A 24,273-nucleotide genomic window follows, 5' to 3' on the forward strand; every position below is an offset into this window, starting at 1 on the left:
AGGATGGTCATTTAGTCAACATTGGTTTTGCATCAAGACCATTGAAGGGTGCGGAATGCAAGTATTCAACTCTGGAAAAAGAAACTCTTGCCTGTTGGTGGGGGACAGAATATTTTCGGAAGTATGTCTATGGTACTGTATTTAATGTCAGATCTGATCATCGTCCGTTGGTAGATCTTTTTACAACAAAAGGTTGTGGTAGAGCCGCTTCAAGGATCGCCAGATGGCAATACAAATTACAAGATTTTCATTTCCATGTTGAATATATTCCAGGTGTGAGAAATATTTTGGCAGATTGTTTGTCAAGGTTGCCAGTTGTGGACGACAATGTTGTAGAAGAAGATAGTGATCTTGAGAAGGTGATTTCCATTTGTGAGGTGTCTAATGGTTGTATTCAAGAGAAGGAATGGAAATTTGCATGTGACAAGGATGTCATACTTGGGGAAGTTATTAAGTATGTCAAATCTGTGTGGCCAAAGAAGGCTGAGGTGTCGGAATTGGTACGTCCATTTTGGCAAGTTTCTCATGAGTTGTCTCTAAAGGAGGATATTTTAATGAGGGGTCTACAGCTAGTGGTCCCGGTTGCGTTACAACAAACAATTTTAGATATGGCTCATGAAGGTCATCCAGGCATGACAAGCATGAAACGCAGAATTAGGAGTGAATTCTGGTGGCCAGCCATGGACAAAGCTATTGACCGCAAGGTCAGGGATTGTATAGAATGTGGTGTAAGTGATAAATCACAAAAAGGTTTTATATATGATCCTCTACCGATGTCTAGGCCATCTAGAGTTTGGCAATGTGTTTCTTTGGATATTGCTGGTCCTATTTGTCTTGGTCAGAATCCGGTGTATGCAATTGTACTCATTGATCAATTATCTCAATGGCCAGAAATTAAAATTGTGCCTCATGTGACTTCTAGTGTGGTTATCAAATTTTTGAATGAGGTATTTGAGAGGGAGAGTTTTCCTGAATCCCTTGTGACGGATAATGGGGTACAGTTGATTTCTATTGAAATGAAAAGTTTCCTAGAAAGACATGGGATTAGTCACAAACGTGCTTCTGTATATTATCCTCAGAATAATGGGATTGTTGAGAGGTGGATTAAAGTTTTTAAGGAAGGGTTACAATTGGCAATTTCTAATGGGAAAAATTGTAGTCAAGCTATTAGCGAAGTCTTGTGGAGTTACAGGAATACTCCTAGGAGCATGGTGATCTTTCGTCTTTTGAGAAGATGAGGGGGAGGAAGTGTATATCTAACTTGAGCCAAGGGTGGATGAGAGATATAGGTACTTGCAAGGATGACAAGGATGGATTGGATAAAAGTGGTTTGGATAAAGATGTTATTTCTCCAGTTAGAGTCAATGACTGGGTTCGTGTGAAGAAAGGGAGATTGGTTAAAGCTGGGGAATCGCGTTATTCTCATCCATTAAGAGTAGTTCGGGTTGGTCATCAGGTGGTTGAATTATCTGATGGAAATGTTTGGAGTTTATCCAAGGTGGTTAAAGTACCACAATTTTTGTGGCCTGATAAAGAGGCATCTCGCTCAGCTGATATATTGTTACCCAAAATGTCTAACAACAAAACTAATTGGAGAAAGTTTGTTTCTCCAAAAGTCAGTAGTCTGGTTAAGGGCCATGTGCACAGATCACGACAAATGCCTGTTAGGTATAAAGATTATTATGTAAGTAAGTGATACGTATTTTGATTTGGATGTGATAATTGATTTATGTTATTTTTGGTGCAATGTAAATGATGATCAAATTGTTTGCATAAAGGTTATGTAGTAGTGTGCATGTATTTAAAAATGTTTTTGTTTTAATTTTGTTTTTGTATTTCTAAAGGAGGGAAATGTGTGGTGTCTTGCTGAATCTAGAATCTGGAACACCGTGTGTGTGCTAGGTTCTAGAGGAGACGGTTAGACCCAGGTTTACCGATATGTCTGATTTCTATGAAGCTCAAATATATTAAAGCTTCGTACTTCAAATAAGGCGTGCTTAGAGACATCTTTATTACATTTCCCTAGGTGGCCGCCGAGCACCGGGCCAAAAACCCAGGTGACCCCCCCTTGCAAAACCAGGTGGTTTTGAGATAGGCAATTTTGATGTCGCATCACTATGTTTTGGGCCCTTGCCTGTCGCGGGTACTTGGGCCTCCCACACAAGTGAAGCACCATTTTTACCGGGAGACCCAGGGGAACGCTGGGAGGTGGGAAATTTGAGGGAGCCCGGTGATGCCACAACTTTCCCACACAAAAATGTGTGAAAAAAGTGATTTTTTCAGCTAAAATTGAGGTTTGCAGGAGATTCTGGGTAAGGAAACGTTGGGGGATCCACGCAAGCCATACCTCCCTGGAAGCCCCCGGATGTCTAGTTTTCTGAAATGTATGGGTTTGGTAGGTTTCCCTAGATGTATGCCGAGCACCGGGCCAAAAACCCAGGTGACCCCCCTTGCAAAACCAGGTGGTTTTGAGATAGGCAATTTTGATGTCACCTCACTACGTTTTGGGCCCTTGCCTGTCGCGGGTGCTTGGGCCTCCCACACAAGTGAGGCACCATTTTTACCGGGAGACCCAGGGGAACGCTGAGAGGTGAGAAATTTGAGTGAGCCCGGTGATGCCACAACTTTCCCACACAAAAATGTGTGAAAAAAGTGATTTTTTCATTTAAAATTGAGGTTTTCAGGGGATTCTGGGTAAGGAAACGTTGGTGGATCCATGCAAGCCATACCACCCTGGAAGCCCCCGGGTGTCTAGTTTTCAGAAATGTATGGGTTTGGTAGGTTTCCCTAGATGGTCGCCGAGCACCGGGCCAAAAACCCAAGTGACCCCCCTTGCAAAACCAGGTGATGTTACCTCACTACGTTTAGCGCCGTTTCCTGTTGCGGGCACTAGGCCAACCCACACAAGTGAGGTACCGTTTTTCTCGTAAGACTTTGGGGAACGCGGGGTGGGTGGAAATGTGCGGATCCACGCAGATTCCGGAACTTTCCTCTACAGAAATGTGGGGAAAATGTGGTTTTTTGACAATTTTTTAGGTTTGCAAGGGATTCTGGGTAACAGACCCTGGTGGGAGGCAGTTAAGTCACCCCATCCTGGATTCCCCTGGGAGTCTAGTTTTCAAACATGTATAGGTTTGCTAGGTTTACCAAGGTGCCCGCAGAGCTAGGGTTCAAAAACTACAGCTAGTCATTTTGCCAAAAAAGGGTAATTTTTCACTGCGAAATTGAGATGTGATCACGTTGCGTTTTGCGACGTTTCTTGTCGCGGGCACTAGGCCGCCCTAAACAAGTGAGGTACCGTTTTTCTCGTAAGACTTTGGGAAATGCGGGGTGGGTGGAAATTTGTGGATCCACGCAGATTCCGGAACTTTCCACCACAGAAATGTGGGGAAAATGTGTTTTTTTTGACAATTTTTTAGGTTTGCAAGGGATTCTGGGTAACAGACCCTGGTGGGAGGCAGTCAAGTCACCCCATCCTGGATTCCCCTGGGTGTCTAGTTTTCAAAAATGTATAGGTTTGCTAGGTTTCCCAAGGTGCCCGCAGAGCTAGGGTTCAAAAACTACAGCTAGACATTTTGCCAAAAAAGGGTCATTTTTCACTGCGAAATTGAGGTGTGACCACATTGCGTTTTGCGCCGTTTCCTGTCACGGGCACTAGGCCGACCCACACAAGTGAGGTACCGTTTTTCTCGTAAGACTTTGGGGAACGTGGGGTGGGTGGAAATTTGTGGATCCACGCAGATTCCGGAACTTTCCACCACAGAAATGTGGGGAAAATGTGTTTTGTTTGACAATTTTTTAGGTTTGCAAGGGATTCTGGGTAACAGACCCTGGTGGGAGGCAGTTAAGTCACCCCATCCTGGATTCCCCTGGGTGTCTAGTTTTCAAAAATGTATAGGTTTGCTAGGTTTCCCAAGGTGCCCGCAGAGCTAGGGTTAAAAAACTAGAGCTAGGCACTTTGCCAAAAAAGGGTAAATTTTCACTGCGATATTGAGTTGTGACCACGTTGCGTTTTGCGTCGTTTCCTATCGCGGGCACTATGCCTACCCACACAAGTGAGGTACCATTTTAATCGGGAGACTTAGGGTAATTCAGATTTGTAAAGGAACTGTTATTATCTATTGACTTTCGATGCATTTCTGCCTTCCAAATGAAAGACATTGTGTAAAAAATAAGTCATTCTAAAAAATTACTGATAATTCTCATGCTAGTATGAGTGTTCCCAATTTCAGAAATGTGCAAATATCTACTGTTTCTAAACTCTATATTTTGTTCCCATTTCAGAAATACATAGGTGTCTTTCATACCGATTTTTCCATGTACACATTTTTACAGAATAATTACTATATACCCGGTACATAATAAAAAACCATTGCAAGTTGCTGCTCAGTTTTTGGCTCTGGGCTCGTCGGGTTCTTGGTGAACCTACAAGTCCTATATATCCCCACAACCAGTAATGTCCAGCAGATGCAATGGTATATTGCTTTCAAAGAGCAGTCATAATTAGAAGAAGTTACACGTGAAAACGTTGACACAAAAGGCTGTTTTTTTCAACTAATTTTCAATTTATCTTATATTTAACTGTTTGTTTCTATAAAAAAAACCTTGATGGATCTACACAAATGACCCCTTGCTGAATTCGGAATTTTGTCTTCTTCTCGAAAATGTATAGCTTATCCATTATTGCTTTTGTTCCCATTTCTGCCATTAACTGGAAGGAGGTCAAAAGCACAAAAATAGGCTATGTCCCAGAAAAATGCCAAAACTGTGTAAAAAATGTTGGGTTTCTGACAAAAGTCTGGTATCTCCGAAAAGCTGGGAAAATGGTGATTTCAACACCACAAACCCTTTTTTGATAACATTTGCAGGGAAAAACCCAGATGCTTTCATTTGCAGCCTGTTTTTCCGAAAAAAACCAAAATTTTGCTGTATTTTGGGTCATTTCTGTGACCCCTCCAGGGGAATCCACAAACCCTGAGTACCTTTAGAATCCCCATGATGTTGGAAGAAAAGGACGCAAATTTAGCGTGGATACCTAATGTGGTCAAAAAGTTACAGGGGCCTAAGCGCGCACTACCCCAAATAGCCAAAAAAGGCTTGGCACAGGAGGGGGAAAAGGCCTGGCAGCGAAGGGGTTAACGTTCTGGCAGACTTCAAAAATTTTAAATTCCTATGATCTGTATACACGGTGACCACATGTCTTGCACCCATCAAATAGTGTCTCCATTCTTTAAAGGCATCTTTGATGGCCAATAACTTCTTTTCCGTTATGGTATAATTTACCTCTGCTGCAGACAATTTCCTTGAGCGGAAAGCCACCGGATGCAACTGTCCTGTAGTATTGTGCCTTTGAGACAATACTCCTCCCAGTGCCAAATTGGAAGCATCAGTTTCCACAAAGAAAGGCTCTGTGGGATCTGGATGGAGTAAGATCGGCGCAGTCGTGAAGTCTTTTTTAAATTGAATGAACGCCTCCTCTGCTTCCTTCGTTAATTCAAATTGAACCGCCTTCTTTAATAGCCTGGTAATGGGTATCAACTTTTTGGAGAAGTCTTGAATAAACCTCCTATAGAAGTTCGCGAATCCAATGAAACTTTGAATTTCTTTCACGATTTTAGGGGTTTCCCAATCTATGACTGCCTTGATCTTATGTTCATCCATGGTTATCCCGCTTGGTGCTAGCACAAACCCCAGAAACTCCACTGTAGTTACATTGAAGGCACATTTCTCTAACTTGACAAACAAGCTGTTTTCTCGCAATCTTTGTAAGACCTTCTTAACATGTTCCTTATGTTCTTCTTCTGAGTCAGAATAAATTAGTATATCATCTATATATACTATAGCATTCCGATCAATGAACTCCTTCAGTACATCGTTAATGAAATGTTGAAAGGCGGCTGGAGCGTTGCACAATCCATAAGGCATTACTTGATATTCATAAAGCCCATGCTTGGTCCTGAATGCCGTCTTCCATTCGTCTCCTTCACGAATTCTGACAAGATGGTAAGCCCCCCTCAAATCTAATTTTGTGTAGACTCTTGCTCCTTTCACCTGATCCAACAGCACTGATATGAGGGGCAAAGGATATCGATTTTTGATGGTTATTCAATTGATTGCTCTATAATCAATGCAGGTTCTCAATTCTCCATTCTTTTTTGGAATAATAGTGGAGAAGAGACAGGAGATTGGGACGGTCTAATGAATCCATTCTCAAGGTATCTTTGTATATACGTCTTCAAATGCTCATCTTCTCGCTCAATCAAAGCATATATTCTACTGCAGGGAAGATTAGACCCAGGTTCCAGATCTATTTTACAATCATAGTCTCTATGTGGAGGGAGTCTTTCGGCCTCCACTTCATTAAAAACATCCTGAAATTCATCGTATTCTTCTGGTAGTTTTGCTGTACTTATCACACAAATTGTCGTCTCCTTCTCACTCAAATGAAATGCCGGTTTCTTTTACATCCCTTATGACAATTCTCCTTGCAATACTTAGAATCCAAGGCTATAGATCGAGCCTCCCAATCGATAGTTGGATTATGCTCTGTGAGCCAAGGGAGACCTAGAATCAATTGAAATTGTGGAGCATCAATTAAGTTGAATTGTAGAATTTCTAAATGTCCTTCTTCAGATTCCAACTCTACTGGCTCTGTATGGCTCACAATGGGTCCCGATGAAAGATTCGTTCCATCGACGGCTCGCATGGCTTCACTCCTTTCTTTCTTGATAGCCTTCAATCCGATCTTTTCGGCGAACTTAAGATCACAAAAGTTGCCCGTAGCTCCTGAATCAATCATGACGGTGACTTGTGTTAGCATCTTTTCCCGGAACCGTAAGTTCATCATTGGCACCAAATGTGGAGATGCTGATTGCAGGGTATTTGCCAAAGTATGAGCTTCTGGAGTTGTCTTTGCTTCTGCAACCACCAGTCCAACTCCATTTACTAGTGGTGCGAGGCGTTTTCCGTCGGTGATTGCTTGGGTTTCTTTGGACAATTACGAACGAAATGTCCCCCGTTTCCACAATAAAGGCATTGTTTATTTAATCTTCGCCTCTCCTTCTCTTCCTTAGAGAGAGGTCCTCGAATTGTTCCGATTTGCATAGGTTCTCCACCCTTGACTGAGTCCATTTCCTTGCTGCCTTCTATTCTGATTCTATCAAATCTAGGAACGCTAGGACGATATTCTCTTTTTCTCTCTCCTCTTCTTTCACTTTGACGGAAGTCAATTTCTAAAACCAGATCTATTAGTGCTGAAATCTCCGTGGGTCTGTTGGGCACCTGCGCCAAGGCATCTTTTAATTCATCTTTTAAACCACGATAGAACACTGCAGCTCATTTGTTCTCTGGCCATTCAGTTTCTACTATTAACTTTTTGAACTGGGCCAAATAGGCCACCAAATCTCGATTGCCTTGTTTTATTTCCAATCACTCGTTGTCTGTTGCTTGGGAGACCCATCGTCTGTCAAATATTCAAAGAAATTCTTTTTTAAATTCATCCAAATCGCATAATATTGGATCATTTCTGGTCACCAGAGGCATTGACCAAGATGCAGCGTCTCTGCTTAAGTACGACAAAATAAATGCCACTCGAGACTGCGCATCAGGGAAAACTGCCGGACGGCACATGAAGTGTAAGGTGCATTGTGTTAGAAACACCTGAGCCTTCTGGGGGTCTCCACCAAAACGCTCAGGAGGTGCCAACGGAATTACTGGGGACAGAGAATGAATAACTTGAGTAGTCATCTTGGGATGGGGAACTGTAGTGTCACTAAGATTCCCTTCAAGTGAAGCTGTATATTTAAAACTGGGACTGGATACTAAACTACTCACTTTTTGGTCCAAATCTGTAGTCTCTTTTTTAAGCTCCCTATTCTCTTCCCGAACTGTTATTAACTTCCTTTGTATTCCTTCTAAGATTTCTCCTAGTTTCTTCAAATCCAAACCTTCCGCCATTCTGCTCAGGTGCTATTCAACTCATGGGAACTTCACTCTGTCAGGCCACGCTCGATTCAATGCACAGGAGCAGAACGCCGCAAGTTCCCAATGCCCCACCCGGGTTCCTCAGCACACGCACATAATAGCGCGTATGCCAAACAGACCCCAAGGGGGGAAAGGGGATGGGACAGAGAAGAGACAGTCACACTGCTGCTAATCTTGTTCTTTGCTTCTGACTCTTCCTTCTTGTCTTCTTCTGGCTAGCACGTGTTCTTTGAGACTGTAATAAAATATGACACTATTAGTCCTATAATCTCTCTGCTATTCTTCCTATATTACTTAATCTACTTGTACACCTACCCTGTCTAGGTGTGACCTTTGCCTCTCTTCTATTAGTATCTTTTTCTTGCTTCAATGCACTGTAACTAAAGTTTTAAATAGTGTTAATTCTTCGTTGTGTTTCTCTCTTTCTTACACTATCTTTTTCTTTACAGGTTCCTCACCTATTTGGAAAACAGCTGAGCGTATAAATGGATTCTGTGTTGGTGAGTATCTTTAATCTGTCTTGCTTCACCTTACTTGAGGAATTATACTAGTCAATAATCTCTTTTTATTTTTTCCTAATTCTTCTTAGGTGTTATTATTACTAGTTCATGTATCTTCTCAACTCTTTTCTTTTTATCTTTACCAGCCGGTGTTTTTACTCATAATATGTCTCTCTGCAACAGTTCAATTGGCTATTGTAATCTACAGCGCTGTTTAATGATTAACTTGTAGCCTGTGCTGACTCCGCTTTTCTCTCTCTCAGGATAACTAGGCTCTTGCCTCACAGTGTTCTCTCCAACAATTGCGCATGACCGCATACACAACACTTCAAAATATCTCCTTGCGCATGCCCCTAAATGCTCCACACGGAACAGTCTTACCGCGCTCCTCAGACAACCTCCACAGGAATTCCGAAACTGCCAATATCAGGGTTCGTGGTGCGCGACGAAGTTTTCCCTTTCTATCTTCGCGACGCACCTCAGTAACAACCTCGCTCCTCCTCAGTACTCAGGTGAAGTGCGCCACAGCGCGGACGCTTCACCTGGATCTTCATGATTGCGAGTGAGCGCTAGAGCGCTAACCCGCTGACCAAACTGTAGTCTCCTGGCGGCCATCTTTGAATCCGTTTTTGTCAGTAGTTTACATAGACCCTTAGCCTGATTCTTCCTCTTGTTTTAACCAATACAGAGTTTACTGACAGTCTTTTCTTGACTAAAGGTTTGACAGTCCTGACAGTACCCTCCCTCAAAGTGCTTCCTTTCTGCTTGGGCTTTTTTGGAAATTTGCTGTGAAACTCTTTAATTAACTGAGGGGCATGAACATCTGAAGACAATACCCAAGATCATTCCTCGGGTCTTTTCTTGACTAAAGGTTTGACAGTCTTGACACCGTCCTCAAAGCTGCCTTCGAGGATACCACAGCTGTGCCATCACCTGTGTACCCAAATGCAACATTATGACCGTCTTATCATTCGGCAAGACCAGTTATAACTTCACCTCCAACTTCGACTCCATTTTCACCTCCAGTTTCAACATCTGAATTGTTTGATCCGGTTGTAGCTACATCAGAATCAGTGGTTGGTGAGAACCAGTATCCTCCCAATGACCCATAAGTCTTTTATCGCTTTTATTGCAAAGAACATTTGGAAACATCAGCATCCACACCTGTGAAATCCTTTTTTGATGTTGTAGGTTTAAAGCTTTTCATCCATTCCAATGTGAGTGTTATGAAGAGAAAGGCAACCTGAAGCTTCTTCTGTTTGTCTGTGTAGTCAACTGAAGCCAGCGTCTTACTTTTTCCTTTTGGATTGATTCAAATCACCTAGTCGGATTAGGCACAGGGCATTATTGCCATATCTTTTTATTTATCAGTACATATAAGATACTCACGTATAAAATGTATTCATAATCGCCTCACTATCACTCTAGGGATGATGCAATCTTCACCTTTTTTCTGCATTAAAGACCCCCATATATTCATTTTATTCAATTGTATATTTTACAATTATCAACACATGTTACATTTATCTTTTTTTGTTAGCACAAATATGTTGTTTTATGTTTATTTTAGTTTGATTAGATAGTTCTGCAACAACTTCATATGTGCAGCTTATGTGTTCACTACCGCTTCATGTTGATTTGTGCCACTGGTCAAATCTACTGGCCTAATTACGTCAGGCTACCGGTGGTGGTCCCAATGCCATCTGCCCCTGCAGTTCTGCCTGCTGCATTACGATGGTGGGCTGGTGGAGAGACTGTCCGCCACGCATCTGATGGGCTCAAGGAGCCTGTGGGACCGTCGGAGGGGCTGTAATTCCTACAATAGGGGCGGTGCCTGCTCAGGCACCACCGTAGAGATTACAAAGTCCCTTTCTGCTAACCGTTTCATGGCGGTTAGTCCGCCATTAACAGGCAGGCAGAAAGTGACTTTGGTGCAGCGGCGTAGCTAGGGGGGGGCGGTGGGGGCGGCCCACCCCAGGCGGCACTATTTTGGGGGCAGCCGCGCTGCACTGGTGGCCCGTTGCGGCGGCCTTTATAATTTATTTGGGGACACTCACTGACACTACTGTCAGTACCAGTAGTGTCAGTGTCCCCAAATAAATTATAAAGGCCGCCGCAACGGGCCACCAGTGCCGTGCGCGCGGCCCCTTTGAAGACGTGCAAGCACACGTCGCACCTGACCTGCTTGTTGTGACTGCTGCAGCAGTGGTGCTGCCAATTAATTGCAGCCGCGACAGTCGTACCGCGTTTGGCCCGTTGTGCGCATTTTTTTGAGCTGGGGCGGCGCCTCAGCAGTGCCCAACATTTTATCATCCTTGGCTGCCAGCCCTGAGCGAATGGGGACAGGAGGCGCACTCGCGCAGAATGACTGGGCTTGATGTTTGGGTTTCAGGGCCGTAAATCTGGTAGCACGCGAAAGCGCTACCAATGACGGCCCTGCAAATGTTATTGTCCAGAGCGCGCCCGTGGCAGTAATGCAGCAGCACGTATAAGTGTGTGTCTGCAAGCACACCTGCTGCAACGTGTTGCCAGCCACTATAGTGCTGTGGGTGTTCAGTCTGTGGGTCACAGGGCCGTCAAACTTGTAGCTGTGAAAGTGCTACCAATGACGGCCCTGGCAATAACTTTTGCCCAACGCCTGCGGCACCCTCAGAAGTAGCGGTCACGCGCTATTCACGTAGGTCTCTCGGCGCAGGCGGTGGTGAAGTGTGTCGGGATTTGCTATTTCACACTGTCACTGTCTCATCACTGTACTAGAAGTACAGTGAGTCACTGAGTGAAACCAACGCGGCAATGGACTTCAAGAGTCCCACTTCGGGAGACAGATGGAAATTCGAAATCAGCCCCGGTAAGCAGACAGGCAGAAAGGTAGAGGATGTTGACGAGGGTGGAGGAGGGCTGTGAATGAATAGGGAGGAGCACTAATTGAGGAATATTATGTGGGAGAAAGACGTAACTGCTCCTAAATATTGTCAACCCCCCAGTGCTATTATCCCACCAAAGACTATTTGAATATTGTGAATCCCTCTAAATGCAACGCAGGCCTCTCATGGATACTGTGAGAAGCCAGCCTGAATACTGCATGCCCCACCTAAATTACACGAAGCCCTGCATGCATGAGCCCCTTCCTAATACTGAGCAAAGTCACTGTGCATTCTCTGTCACCCAGTGTGATTCCCCCACCCCGCTCCTAAATTCAATGCCAACCGTCCCCAAAGTCTCTACGTTTATCACTTTAATCCCTACAGTGGATACAACTTTTCAGTTTCTGCACATTATTTACTAATCACTGTTTTCTGGGGTGTTAATCCAAATGATCAAACTGAACTACACCAAGACTACAAGTCCTAATATTAACAAACTAGGTAAATTAAGTACAAAGCCAGAAAATTTGTGCTTTTGATATGAACTCTTATGATAACCTTAATATGTCGCTATACTTAATTAAATATACCTTGTGTGTAGCCCTCTCCTACCAATGATTACCCTGTGGCGTTCCTCTGAATTTCTTAAAAAAGAATGTACTGGGCAGCCAGGGGGTTGCCTGCCCGAGGGCATCTTAGTGGTTTACTACACGCACAGTTCCACTCAAGGACCATATTCAATCCTGGTCTGCAGGCTTGTTATCTCTGTATATATGCAAACAGTACACTATGATCAAACAATAAGTTGATGTGTTATGAATAAACATCTTTGGAACAAATCCACGTGTTGGTCTCCAGTACACTTTGGCATGAAATGCATATGTCTCTCTTTGGTAGGAACTGTGCCAGCATTGCTCCAGAGTGTAAGCTGAAAGAAAGATTCTTCCATGAGCCAGGTGTTTAGGGATTTTGTTTTACAGATGCTTTTCATTAAATGAAAGTTGGGAAATATACAGTGGCCACTTTTGTTATCATGTGAAGATGCTGTGAGCCCTATTTATTAGGCTGTTTTTTATCATGCTGACTAGACCGCGAGGTAATGCCTTGCTTTATTTAGGTGTATATACAGATTAGTATTTCCTGTTACAGTATTCACGTCATTGTATAGAATAATGTAGGGCGCCATCTCACTGTGACAATGGGGTATGTTTGATTGGCCATTTAGCAACATCTTTATTTCTCCTTACCAGAGTGGCACCTTCTCTGGTCGAGGCGCAACCCTTCATTGCTGCTCTGTGGCAGAGCTTTTCACGCTTGGCTGGCTCTAGGCAAGGTATTTTTGCAAATTCCGGAACACCTTTGCCCCCTTCCATCCCTCTCCCCCCACCCATGCTCTGCCACTAAGCAGACATTACCACTGCCCTGGATGGAAAACATCTTCGCTGCCCTCCACATGTGTTGTGGGGGGCAGAGCGGACAACCTGGCTGTAGTAGCGTCTGAGCAGCATTTGGAATGTCCCAGTGCTGCTCAATGCATGGGTTGACTCTTAAAGCCTGTCTCTGGCCTGTTATTAAGCCGTTTCAGGTGAGCAATGGCCATACACAGGAGCAGGGAGGCACCGTCTACATACTGCTTACATGCTATCATTTGCGTTGCCAGCAGCAGAAGTGTGAACTGCGGCGCTGAGAACAGCTGACACACTGTGGCCGCAGTAACGAACAGGTCTTTAAAAAAGTAATCCAAGAGTAGCACTGTGCTTTTATTTTGATGTATATTCTTCCTTTGTCCAAATAATTATCTTGAATGGTGTTCTTAGCGCAAACAGGATATATTCTTTGTCTTAATAAATAGCAATTGCTTAAGCTTTGGCCATTTATGCATCGAAAAAGAGAATCAACTAAAGTCATTTTGAAAATGATTCTTCTATTACACCGCAGCCATTGGGTTGGGAGAAAGGCTGGTTAAAAGGGGTTAAGGAAAAAGAAACCTGCATGAAGAAAACACTTGAAATAAATCATCTTAAGAGGAAAGGGACACACACATGTTAAACAAGCTGTTGAAAAGACTTGGGGCAGGCTAGTCTCTTTCCAAAGGTGCCCAGTTAACCCCCTCCCTCTATCTGTATATCGAATTGAATTTACATTCATCCTTAAAATGGTTTCTGATGACTATTTCTGCATAATGAAAGTTGCGACTTTGGGCTGTTTTTGGGCTGATGCTGGTCTGCGTTGGGCTTATTTTGGGCTTATACTTGAGCGGCTTTGGGCTTGGGACAGGTCTCAAAATCTGGCAACACTGGCCCTGGGCATCATTTTGGCCAGCCCTCGCGATGAGAACGTAGGAGTGACGCGTCACGCGCTTCACCACTACGCGCTCTTGTGAGGAGTCGATACTGGGGCAGTGGCAGTGCTGGGCGATTTGCTGGCCACTGCAGCAGAAGTGAACCAACCCCTGCCATACAGACCCTGGCTCTGGCTGCTACCACTGTGGAGTGCTGCTGGAGGCTGAGTGAGGTAAGAGCTAAATGTTTTCAGAGGGGATATTTAGTGAGTGGCAGAGTGGCAGCATAGCTGCCAAGGTTTCAGATGTGTGACATTTTCTCATAACTTCAGTGTAATTATGATTGACATTTCAACGACTATGAGTGATACTTTCTCGCAAGCAAAATCAAGCACTGAAGATGAGGGAAACATACAAATATCAGAAATTACACCCATTTGAGAAACAAGAAACTCTTAGATGTTCTGAAAACTGCAGAGCATCACAGCGACTGTGTGGACTCCAGGGCCTCTCTGTCCCACGTGGGACCCAGCCCAAACAGTATTTGAGGCCCCAACAACATTCTTTTGTCAGCCTCCTAGTAGTGTTGCAGGGCAGACTGGCAGATTCCTACCTTTGCCTACTGGCCCCCTGGATCCTCCTAGTGGCAATTAATCAAATCAGATGCCGCAGAGCATCACTCAGTGGACTCCAGGCCACTCTGTCCCAAGTGTGACGCAGCCCAGGATGTGAGCCCTCAACAGCACGGATCTCTCTGTCTTCACAGCTGCAGTGCCTAATTAAAATTACAAGTTGGTCAACACAGTCAGCTGACTAGTCGGGGACAATGACCATTGGGCAAGCCTCGGGCTAAGCCATACAGTCATGTCACATAGCTCACAACCGGCAGCCAGCTCGATGTCGTGCTCTCAACCAAATTATTAACATGAAGTGGTTACGGTCGGTGTGCCACATTCCGGCTCCAGCCCTGCAGTCAGAGGCACAGATGAGCTCTCAACTCAGCTGCCTAAGTATAGTAAGTTTTAAGAGTCTAGCTGTCAGCACACAGAGTCAGTACTACCCGCTGACTGACTCGACAGCAGCACCACTGGGCTGCATTGATTGGGCAAGCCTCAGGCTAAGGCACTACAGCGCAGCAAGTGCTGTAATATTTCAGAAAGTAATTCTTCGCGTGGCTCGTCCCTGAACTACACAGTGTGTGACCTGAGTCCAGACAGAATGAGACTCTCGCTGTCTCACTGTGTGTGACTGCAGAGAACTTCAGTGTATCACAGAAGGGCAGGCAGCTGATGCAGACAGTGCGCTAAATTTGTAAAGCAGTTTTAATAACAATCAGTGACATGATTAGTGCGCTTTCATTCACAGTCTCACTTACTTTTATTTGCAGCAAGGCGGAGGGTGGGCCAGCCCGGACATTTCGGTTTTTGGGCCACCTGCAGCCCTGGCAGTGGAGTGGCCGCAACGAATAATCCCGCGGCAAACACGGTGCTCGGGCTTGATTCTATAGATTCAGGCTCACCAAACAGCAGCAGCTGCACACAGTCAGTGCTGTGACTGCTGCTCCGGGCTCCAGCAGCCACCGTGGTCCGTGGGTTGGCTCCCATTTGAGCGAGAAAAATCATGTGCATTTAAAAAAATGTAACCGCGGCGGTGCAAGCAGCACTGCCATTTGCCGCAGTTCCACTCAACTGCCTACGCAGCCACCCCCTCTTGCGCCACAGGTGGCAGCAGAACGTAGCGTTAATGAACTGCCTTAGTCGGCCGGGTCGTGAGGTCAGGCTGTGATAGTGGCGCCGCGCCGGGCGGGAATGCACTACGGCTTTTAAAAAAGAATACATTGTAGCAGCCTCACTGCTGTGCTGTGTGCTACTGGCAGCGTGTGCCCAGGCCGGCAAGTGACATCTGAGGGAGCAGCCCCGGTGCAGGCCAGCCACACAGGCACTCATGCAAGCTAGCAGCCTGGAGTGGCCAGTAGTGTACTGGAATAGTGCTTTGTGTGACAGCAGAGAGAGTGGAATCAAATGCGTGACTATGCATTTCAGTGAGGTGATGCGGAGCACCACACTGAAATGTGTTAGTCTAACGCCTGATGTCACCGGTGTATTTAACTGTGTAGCCTTGGACCGTGTCATGTATATGCACGTAACTTGCATGATCGAGGTAACTATTAGCGGCGATACTACGTGTCTCTCGGACCTCTTTCAAGTGCTCGCAGTCCTTTTTCCCCAGCACCCCCCCCAGGGGCGGCAATCTGAGGGATAGCCCCGGGCGCCACAAGCTCTAGCTACGCCCCAAGCGGACCCCTTTCCCCCCTGGCCATCTGCTGTGGTCCCTGGGGGGCACCTATAGTGCCCCCTAAACATCCCTGCACCATGTGGTAGGCTTCGAATGCAGGGATGTTTACAAACATTCCTCTTAGCAGTGAGCCTTGTGCTGCAGCCCTTTTTTGGGCCGCATCATAATTTGTATGCCGGGCCCACTGATTCCCTGTCGGCCGGTCCTGTTCCTGACAGGATGGCTGTTGGGATCTCATCCGACTGCCGTCATAAACAGGCCCTAAATTTCATCAGTCCATGTGTTGCACAGCCAATAATTAGGTGAGAGCTCATGTTGATTGATTCTCTCTGTGACATTCAGTGAAAAGTAATATGTTGATTATTATTCTTAATAAAATTCAATAGAAGAGCCCCGAAAGGTAAATAAACCTGATGCAAATGAGAGACCATCAGGGAGGAAATTCCAGGGGCTGAGAGATTGAGTTTTGGCGCAGAAGCTGACAAATATCTTCTTCAAAGACGAGTAGACTGGCCGTCACCTTTTGGTGTAAAGTAATTTAGATAGAGACAGGAAGGGAAAGGTTGAACGACAAATACAGTGACCTGCCAACTTATCATAATAATGTTGTAGTTCTTTCTTTTATTTAGCCCGGTTGTCAATAGCATGTTTAGCATGTTATTGCCATTATATCTTTTGCTCTTTTAGGTACTGCTATAAACATTTTATGCAATAAAAGGATTTTAATATTTTTCTTTCAAATACAAATTATCAAGATATATCCTTAGGGTGTAGTCTTGAGTGGGATTATTCATGGTGCAAAAGGATACTAACAACAATTAATCCAGTAAGTCTCACTTATCTGATTGTTGCATAGAACACAATCTCCATTTGGTGTTCATGAAGTTTGTGGTGTTATAGTCCACCGAGTTCTCTGTCTCAGGACTGGTACATTGTGATACTAAAGGGTTTAGGGGAACCCAAGTTTGAACTGTGTTCTGGTAAAATCCAGAAAACATATAAACAGTGTTTATGTTGCTAGGAAAACAGGATGGTGACTCCATTAAGCTAGTAAAGTACCTAATTTGAACTGAAACTATAGATTGTGAGTTTCAGGAAGAGAAAATGATGTCCTCATTCTCTCACGCGTTGATTATGGGAAGGCCCTCTATCTAGGTGCGCCACAAGCTACCACCGCAGAGCTACAGATTGTTCAGAACTGTGCCGCCCGTTTGCTCCTGCAGACCCCGCACTGGCAATCCGCCAAGCCAGCACATAGGGTGCTCCATTGGCTGCCTGTACTGGAGAGAATTACTTTTAAAGCTTTATGTTTCACTCACAAGTCCTTTTGGGGGAAAGGACCGACAATTATTCAAACTATTGTCCCACCTTACTGCCCTAACAGAAGTCTTTGCTCAACTAACCTCCTTCTTGCATCAGTTCCAAAAATTAAAAAAGCAAGAAGTGGCGGGCGCTCTTTTTCTTATAACACTGCCAAGCTTTGGAACACTCTCCCTTACCATCTACGTCGGGAGTCCAATCTCCTGACCTTCCGGAAACTCCTTAAAACTTCTGCATAAGCATTTCTGTCTGTTCCGTCGGCTGATGTGTGAGCGCTGGGATGCCTTAGGGTAGCTACGCGCTTTATAAGTGTATTTTTTCATTCATGTCCATGGAGCGTGATGCTGACATGGTCACAATGAATATGCCCCATTTCAGAAGGTTTGCTGGGAAGTTGTTTTTTACAGTAGCCCAATGAGCAATGGGTATTTTAGGGGAGGTAAAACATAAGTTCTGTGGTTTTCCTCCTGTTTGCCATACAGTTGCCAGCTTAAGGAGTCCAGAGACTCTGAAGTCAGTGCTTCCTTTGAACTGGATAATTCAGAGACACAGAGTTCTTATGTCCAATTATTATTTGAGATCCAATCCTTCACTATCTCAGAAACACAGAGACTCTGTGGCTTTAACACGTAAGTATAGCTTGCTGGATGTTGAGAGTTGTTATGAGGTCTCCAAAGTATTCTTGAACCCATGTATGGGATCCATGAGTCATGTTTTGTAGATTCAGGCACAGCCCACCTTTCAGAATGAGCAATTGTGGATTGACCTTGTGAGGTCACTAATTCAATAAGCACAGGTTGGGCTGGCACGTGCACCTCATACTGACCACAGCTGATGAATAAGTGTGATTTCCAGTGAGCTGCCTTCACTCACTTGACCCAGGTGCTGGAGACAAGCAGGGAATAAACAATCTCCTTATGCCAGGTCTTCTCTTCCTTCTCACAGTACACGTACAGGGTGTGTGTCTGACAAGTACAGACATCTTATTACCATAGTTACTTCTAAGAGGAAGATAACCCTCTGCATAATCACTAGTATAATCGAGAAATCAAGGTATTTTCCTCTGACGCAGCACGAATGCAAAACTGAAATTCCATTTTTATTTTATATTTTGCATCGATCATTTTGCGAAATTGGAGAGGGTCTTGTTCCTTTTCTCAGTTATTCCTTTGCATTTGTAATGTTTTTCCAATACTTAGACGTTGTTCTTCGTTAAAGTTTTAATTGTAATGTGAAGTTATTGCCAACTCTTCATGTTTGATCTCATTCAAATAACAAATGTAATTTTAAGAAATAGATATTTAATTTCCTATTTTTATTCAAGAATAATTTCCTCTTTTTTAAAATGTATTTCTTGAAGAGAAAGTCTCAGTGTGATGGGATGACCAGACGTGGGTCTTGTGTTTCTTGTGCCCATGGAGTCAAGCTTCATCTCGCTGATGAAGCGTAAGTATCCTGGAACCAGTCTGGGGTTGGTTGGGTTCCCATCCAGATGAACCTGGACTGGGCAGTACTGCCTGGCCTGTTTCTACTGGAGAAGGACCAAGGCTGCTTTGCCTATGGCTTATCCATGTGTTTTGTGTCACAGTGGCAAAAACAATCGGACTGGAATGTACCACGAATATTTTCCAGAGACTGAGATTAATATAAGCATCCCACTCATCACTTTTTAACTTTTTAAGAAATGGCAGCGTTGAATAGAATGTCTGAAATATTTTTAACCTTTTACAACCCTGAAGGAGATACCAAAAATACTTAAAACTGGGATGCAGTGTGAAATGTGGACTTAAAATTCAATTAAAAGAGATATCTATTGCAAGTAAAGGGCCAAGCGGGTACTGAGGTTGGATTTTAAATCCCACACGCAGTCTATATTTCTGTGTAGTGTAGGTACCGATCTCAGACAAAAATGCTGGATACTTGTGCATTATTTCAGAATATAAAAGGGCCAGGAGCTGATACAAGAATACAACTTTGACTAAAATCCACCATTTATTTAGCTATGCCTCAGTTTTCATACTCATTTAGAAATAGTTTAGAGAATGCTAACATAATTTTGAAGCTGTTTCTCTATATATTCTCTTTGTTTAGTTTACACTTCAAAGGGTAAAGAAATACGAGATTGTGCTGCTTTTCCAATACATTTTTTTTTACTATCCTTCACATAAAAATACCACTTATGGTGGTCTGTCAGTGGTTGGGTGGCAATCCTTTTGCTGTGGGAACTAGTGTACTAGTATAATTATTTTCTGGCATTTGCAGCAATGAATGACCCTACTGACTAAGTTTAGGATATACCTCTGTTTTTAAAAGATCAGTATCAAAAAGATCAGTGCCATCCAAATGTTAGATAAAAGAAAGAGTTTAAAACATTATTTAGCCAAGTCTCTACATAATGCAGCACGCTTCAACACCAAGGCCCCAACAAGGTGACCACAGATGTTTCATTTTCTTCTGCCAACTATAAGTGTTATAGTTTTCTATTGCAAATCTGTTCAACAACTAAGGCTAATGAAAGTGAAGAAAGACTGATAAAGAAAGAAAAGCAGACTGGATGGAACAACAAAAAGAGATTGACATCAATAAAATGAAAAAACGCTCTAATAAAGAAAGAGACAAGACTGGGATAAGGAAAGAAAACTAGAGATTTGCTTTTCAAGAAGATTACAAAAACAGCATGGTTTGTTGCAGATATGATACCTCCATTAGGCTTCCTCATATTCAAGTTGCTAGTTTTCCAGACCATGTAAAAGCCCATTTTTTAATAGCTGTCACACAACTGAAACAGATCCTTCCTTAACAAGCAGAAGTAATCTAATCATAGTTTACACCGTAACTGGTAAACACAAGACTGGTAAATATAGTGAAGGAAATACATGTTGCATCTATTTGAATGTAGTACGTGTTAATGGAAAATGGGGGCTTGGTAAGAAGAGGAAATAATGAAGAAAGACTCAGACAAAGAAATAGAAGATAGACTAGCGGAGAAAGAAAAACGAGAAAACGATGGGAAAGAGGAGGAGGGAAATTAGGCTAAAGACAGGAGAAACTCTAAGGTATGGGAAAGAGAAGGCAAGCTGGGATAATGAAGTTAGACTAGAAGAATGAAAACAGAAAGGTATTGAAGATGATACTGATCATGGAAAGAAGGATGACCAAACTACCAAACCATATATCTGCTAGAAATAAGCGATGTATGCAATGTACTTGTGGTGATATGAGATCACTGATGTGAGCGAGTACCTTCTGCAAGCGACTCATTGCTGGCTTTCACTGTAAAACAAAAACAAATGTCAGTTACTTAGGTTGGAGTCAGGGTTGCCACATCTCTGGAAGGGGTCAGAACAATGTTGTTTACTGCAAGTCTTTACAGTCAAAGTTACCGCCTCCTCCAGAGTAGGGTCTACACCTTCCTCAGATACAAATACTACCATATCTTTTTTTTTTTAGGCTCTGACAGGGCGGGATTAGGTTCTGGATGGCTGGGAGATGCAAGTATCTTCTGTATTCTTACCATGGCATTTAGCCTATATTAAATGTACAAATTATTTATGAATACTTTAGACAGCTTTAAATAGACTTAAAGGGGTCTATTAGGACGGCGGACGGAGTGCCGCTGCCAGTCCGGTGGTGGCAACCACCATACCGCTGGCGGCCATCCGCCCACGGTCGAAACCCTGAACACCGCCGGTCCGATTAGCATTGCGGTCGTGACTGCGGCGGTGTAATTTTCCGCCCGCCACTCTTCCGCCGGTTGCAGTCCGCCCACTTGCCTGGCGGGCGGAGCTGGACTGATACAATTGTGGAGGATCAGGGCCAAGCACCGCCGGCATGATTATGATGCCGGCGGTAGCCAGCTTTTCCGTGGCAGTCGGATTTCAACTGCGGAGCATCCTAATTGGACCGGCGGTTATGCCGCTGTCCTTGCGGGCGGTCTTTTACCGCTACCATGGAGGTCAGGGAGGTTTTCCGACCGCCATCCTAATAGACCCGTTAGTGTGTTTACACCTTGAAGAAGTTGCTTTCAGGTTTTATTTTCAAAGCGGGAAAATACTGAATTTAGATTTTAATGATTATCATAACTTTACTACCTATTTTAGCATGAAAAAATCAGCCTTGCTGGAAAACAACTGGTGAGGCGGCATCCAGACCAATCTACTGTGCTGTATTGCAGTATTTGTATAGCACTTCTCACACCTCATGTGGTAGCAACCAATCCAATTTGCTTCGGGGTCCTCAACGCCTTATCGGAATGAACAGTTGGGGAATGTTCGGAGTGTATAGATGGGATACTATTGGACAATATGTCCTACATGGGTGATGTCGATTAAGGTATGTGATGTTCAAAGACAGGATTCTACATTGTCCTGCATACACCATATTTGGGTCTGTGTGAATATTAGTTTGAGTCAGAGACAAATGGGGCCTGTAGAGTATTATAGCCTTGAAACCCTTAAGATAGCATTGTTCATTTCTGGTTTGAACAAATGGTGGAAATCCTACCGGAGCAAGCACAGTAGGAAGATAGACAAGAACAGCAACAGATGGACCCTCCGGTAGGCAAACCTGGGAGGTACAGTCTGAGACACCCAAACACACAACTGAAGATACCCCCAGTTAAAGCAAATAGGCAACTCAGACAGAGCTAAAATTTGACTCCCCGATACACAGTTTCGGGCACACCATAGAGACACATCATCTCCTAACGACCAGCACTAAATTAAGTCATCATTATGGACGTAGCACAAAAAACTGCAAACATACCCTACTCCCAACAGGTCTAACTCAAGGCACCTTGAGGGAGACTGCTTAAAGATCCACCAAAATGGAGAAATGATTAAAAGAAATGAAGCCCCATGCAGAGAAAGACTTGAAACAGTGCAGGCAGATACAGCCTGAAAAAACTGTCCCAACTCAACCTAGACAGACATGCTTAAGACAACAAAAATAGATACATGCTGCCCAGCACTGGACATCAATAAGGCTGTCCAGGGGAGAGACTGATACCCCTGGTTAATCCCTTTGGTCCTCTGGTACTACCATCGCTACCCCTAGTCTCCCTGGTGTAGAAATGGAAGCTCTGGGTCAGTATTAGCATGGCAGCCTCAGGTCAGTGTCAGGGTGAGAAAGCAAGTTTGACTCTTTAGAGTCCTGTTTTCCTTCTGTTATGCACACTCCTTGCTCATCATCTCACCCCTCAGTAGGAAACAGGAGGCTGTCAAGGAATAAGAGAGGGCCAAGGGGGTCACCGTGTGATGTTAGTACAGGTCCAGGAGGGTATGATGTCAATTCCCACAACCCATAAGCACCACCGAGAGGCAGCCAAAACAACAGAAAGCCCAATCTGACCACAGCTATAGCTATTCCTTACAAACAGGCACAGCTCCAGATATTCCAGGATAGGCAGACATGTGGGCATGGCTAAAACACCTTAAGAAGAGCAACATTGAACAAAGGTAACGTGGAAGGGAATCTAGCCAGACAGACAGATGCGCTGTCTAAAAATAGAGACAGCGCTTAGAGACAGACACTGAAATGTACACTCAAGTGTCATAACAAAGTATGATCTAGGAAATATCCCTTACCAGGTGCATCCGGTGGAGAGTCACCATCTGGCACTGAAATATAGAAAAACAATGATAAATTAATTGATACTGAAAAATACTGCTACGTCATCAAAGGTTGTGTCAAGAATGTCTATTGGCTTGAATGTTATGAGGGAGAGATACCAAATACTTACACCTGAGCTTAAATGTCTTCTCTTGAGTTGGAACCACTACCACAAGAGTGAGTGCAGATTCTCTCAGTGGTGTCCCACCTGTCAGGATATGCTAAGCTGGATATCATTGATATCTCTTCGCTAGGGATGTCTAGGGTCATGAAAAGATGAAAGGCCTGGTTCAGCACTTGGCAGGCAATAAGTCATCCACCAGCGTGGCGGAGGACATTGTGTGCCCCATTTTGAAGGAGTATGCCCACCATATAGGGAGATCACTGCTGACCCTGCCATAAACTCTGTGCCTCCACAGAAGCCATCACCACTGTGATTCCTGCACAGGCACAAAAAGTTTGGTTAGAGGTTGCCTTGTTTCAGTTGGCCGCCCACCACACACAAAGAGGGAGTTTCTTTTTGAAAAACAAAACACTAATGGTTCTCACACTCCGGATGTTTTCTTCCTGGATGTGGGGGCCATTAGTATTTTTTTCCATTTGGGAACGCCAGAGCTTCCCTGTCCTCTATAAATAGTGTGGGCAGAGTGACATTTGTACACCAACAACCCTTACTATATCCGGTCTTGGGTGTAAGGTTTCTGAGGGCGGAGACACTGTGGGCACTGCCTTGCAATCCTAATGGCTGGCCCAACTCAAAACACAGGAGGAGGACCAACAGTTGGACAGGTTAAGTTGCTCAACCAACGTTATGGCGAAGTACCTTCTCAGCCAAACTCATAATCAGATCAACTGCAAACAACAACTGCAATGTGAATTCTGTCTGATACAGAATGAGATCTTCTGTTATCTGCAGCTTAGACATGCCTTAGCCACACATCACTTTTAACACATTCATTGAAAATTACTCACCATTAGAAACCAGGGACAAAAGTGATCTCTTCCATTTGGAGGACTCTCCCCAACATCCTAGATATTGGCTTGATCCAGGCTGATCAAAATGAATAAGATCTTGTATCAGGTACATTATAAAAAACTTCATATGGTGAAATGTAGTAGGGCTGTCCCCAATCTAACGGCCTGATTTAAATGTTGGCAAATAGGATACTACGTCACAAACGTGACGGATATTCCATGATCCGTACTACAAGTTCCATAGGATATAATGCTCTTGTAATACAGCAGACGGGATAGCCATTAAGCTTGTGATTGAGTATCCCATCTGCAAAGATCTAAATCACACCCTATGTCTTTGTGGATGTGGGCAAGTGAGGGAGTTCTTCCATACCATCTGGGGAATTTAGACAAAATATCAAATTTTTTATATTGTGATACTAGAATATCATTGCAAGAATATTGC

General features: G+C 43.9%; 1 protein-coding gene across 1 annotated transcript in view; it reads right to left on the bottom strand.

Moving 5' to 3' along the window:
* The window catches only part of MFAP5 (microfibril associated protein 5), a 215,524-nt gene that overhangs the window by 26,334 nt on the left and 164,917 nt on the right, over nt 1-24,273 (bottom strand). Inside the window, exons 7-8 of the mRNA XM_085619919.1 lie at nt 22,829-22,861; nt 20,487-20,516 (exon numbers count right to left, since the gene is read on the bottom strand). Coding sequence (XP_085476045.1) covers nt 20,487-20,516; nt 22,829-22,861 — 63 coding nt within the window. The remainder of the gene's footprint in view (nt 1-20,486; nt 20,517-22,828; nt 22,862-24,273) is intronic.

This window comes from Triturus cristatus, chromosome 7 (assembly GCF_964204655.1).
Source record: "Triturus cristatus chromosome 7, aTriCri1.1, whole genome shotgun sequence".
Lineage (NCBI taxonomy): Eukaryota > Metazoa > Chordata > Amphibia > Caudata > Salamandridae > Triturus > Triturus cristatus.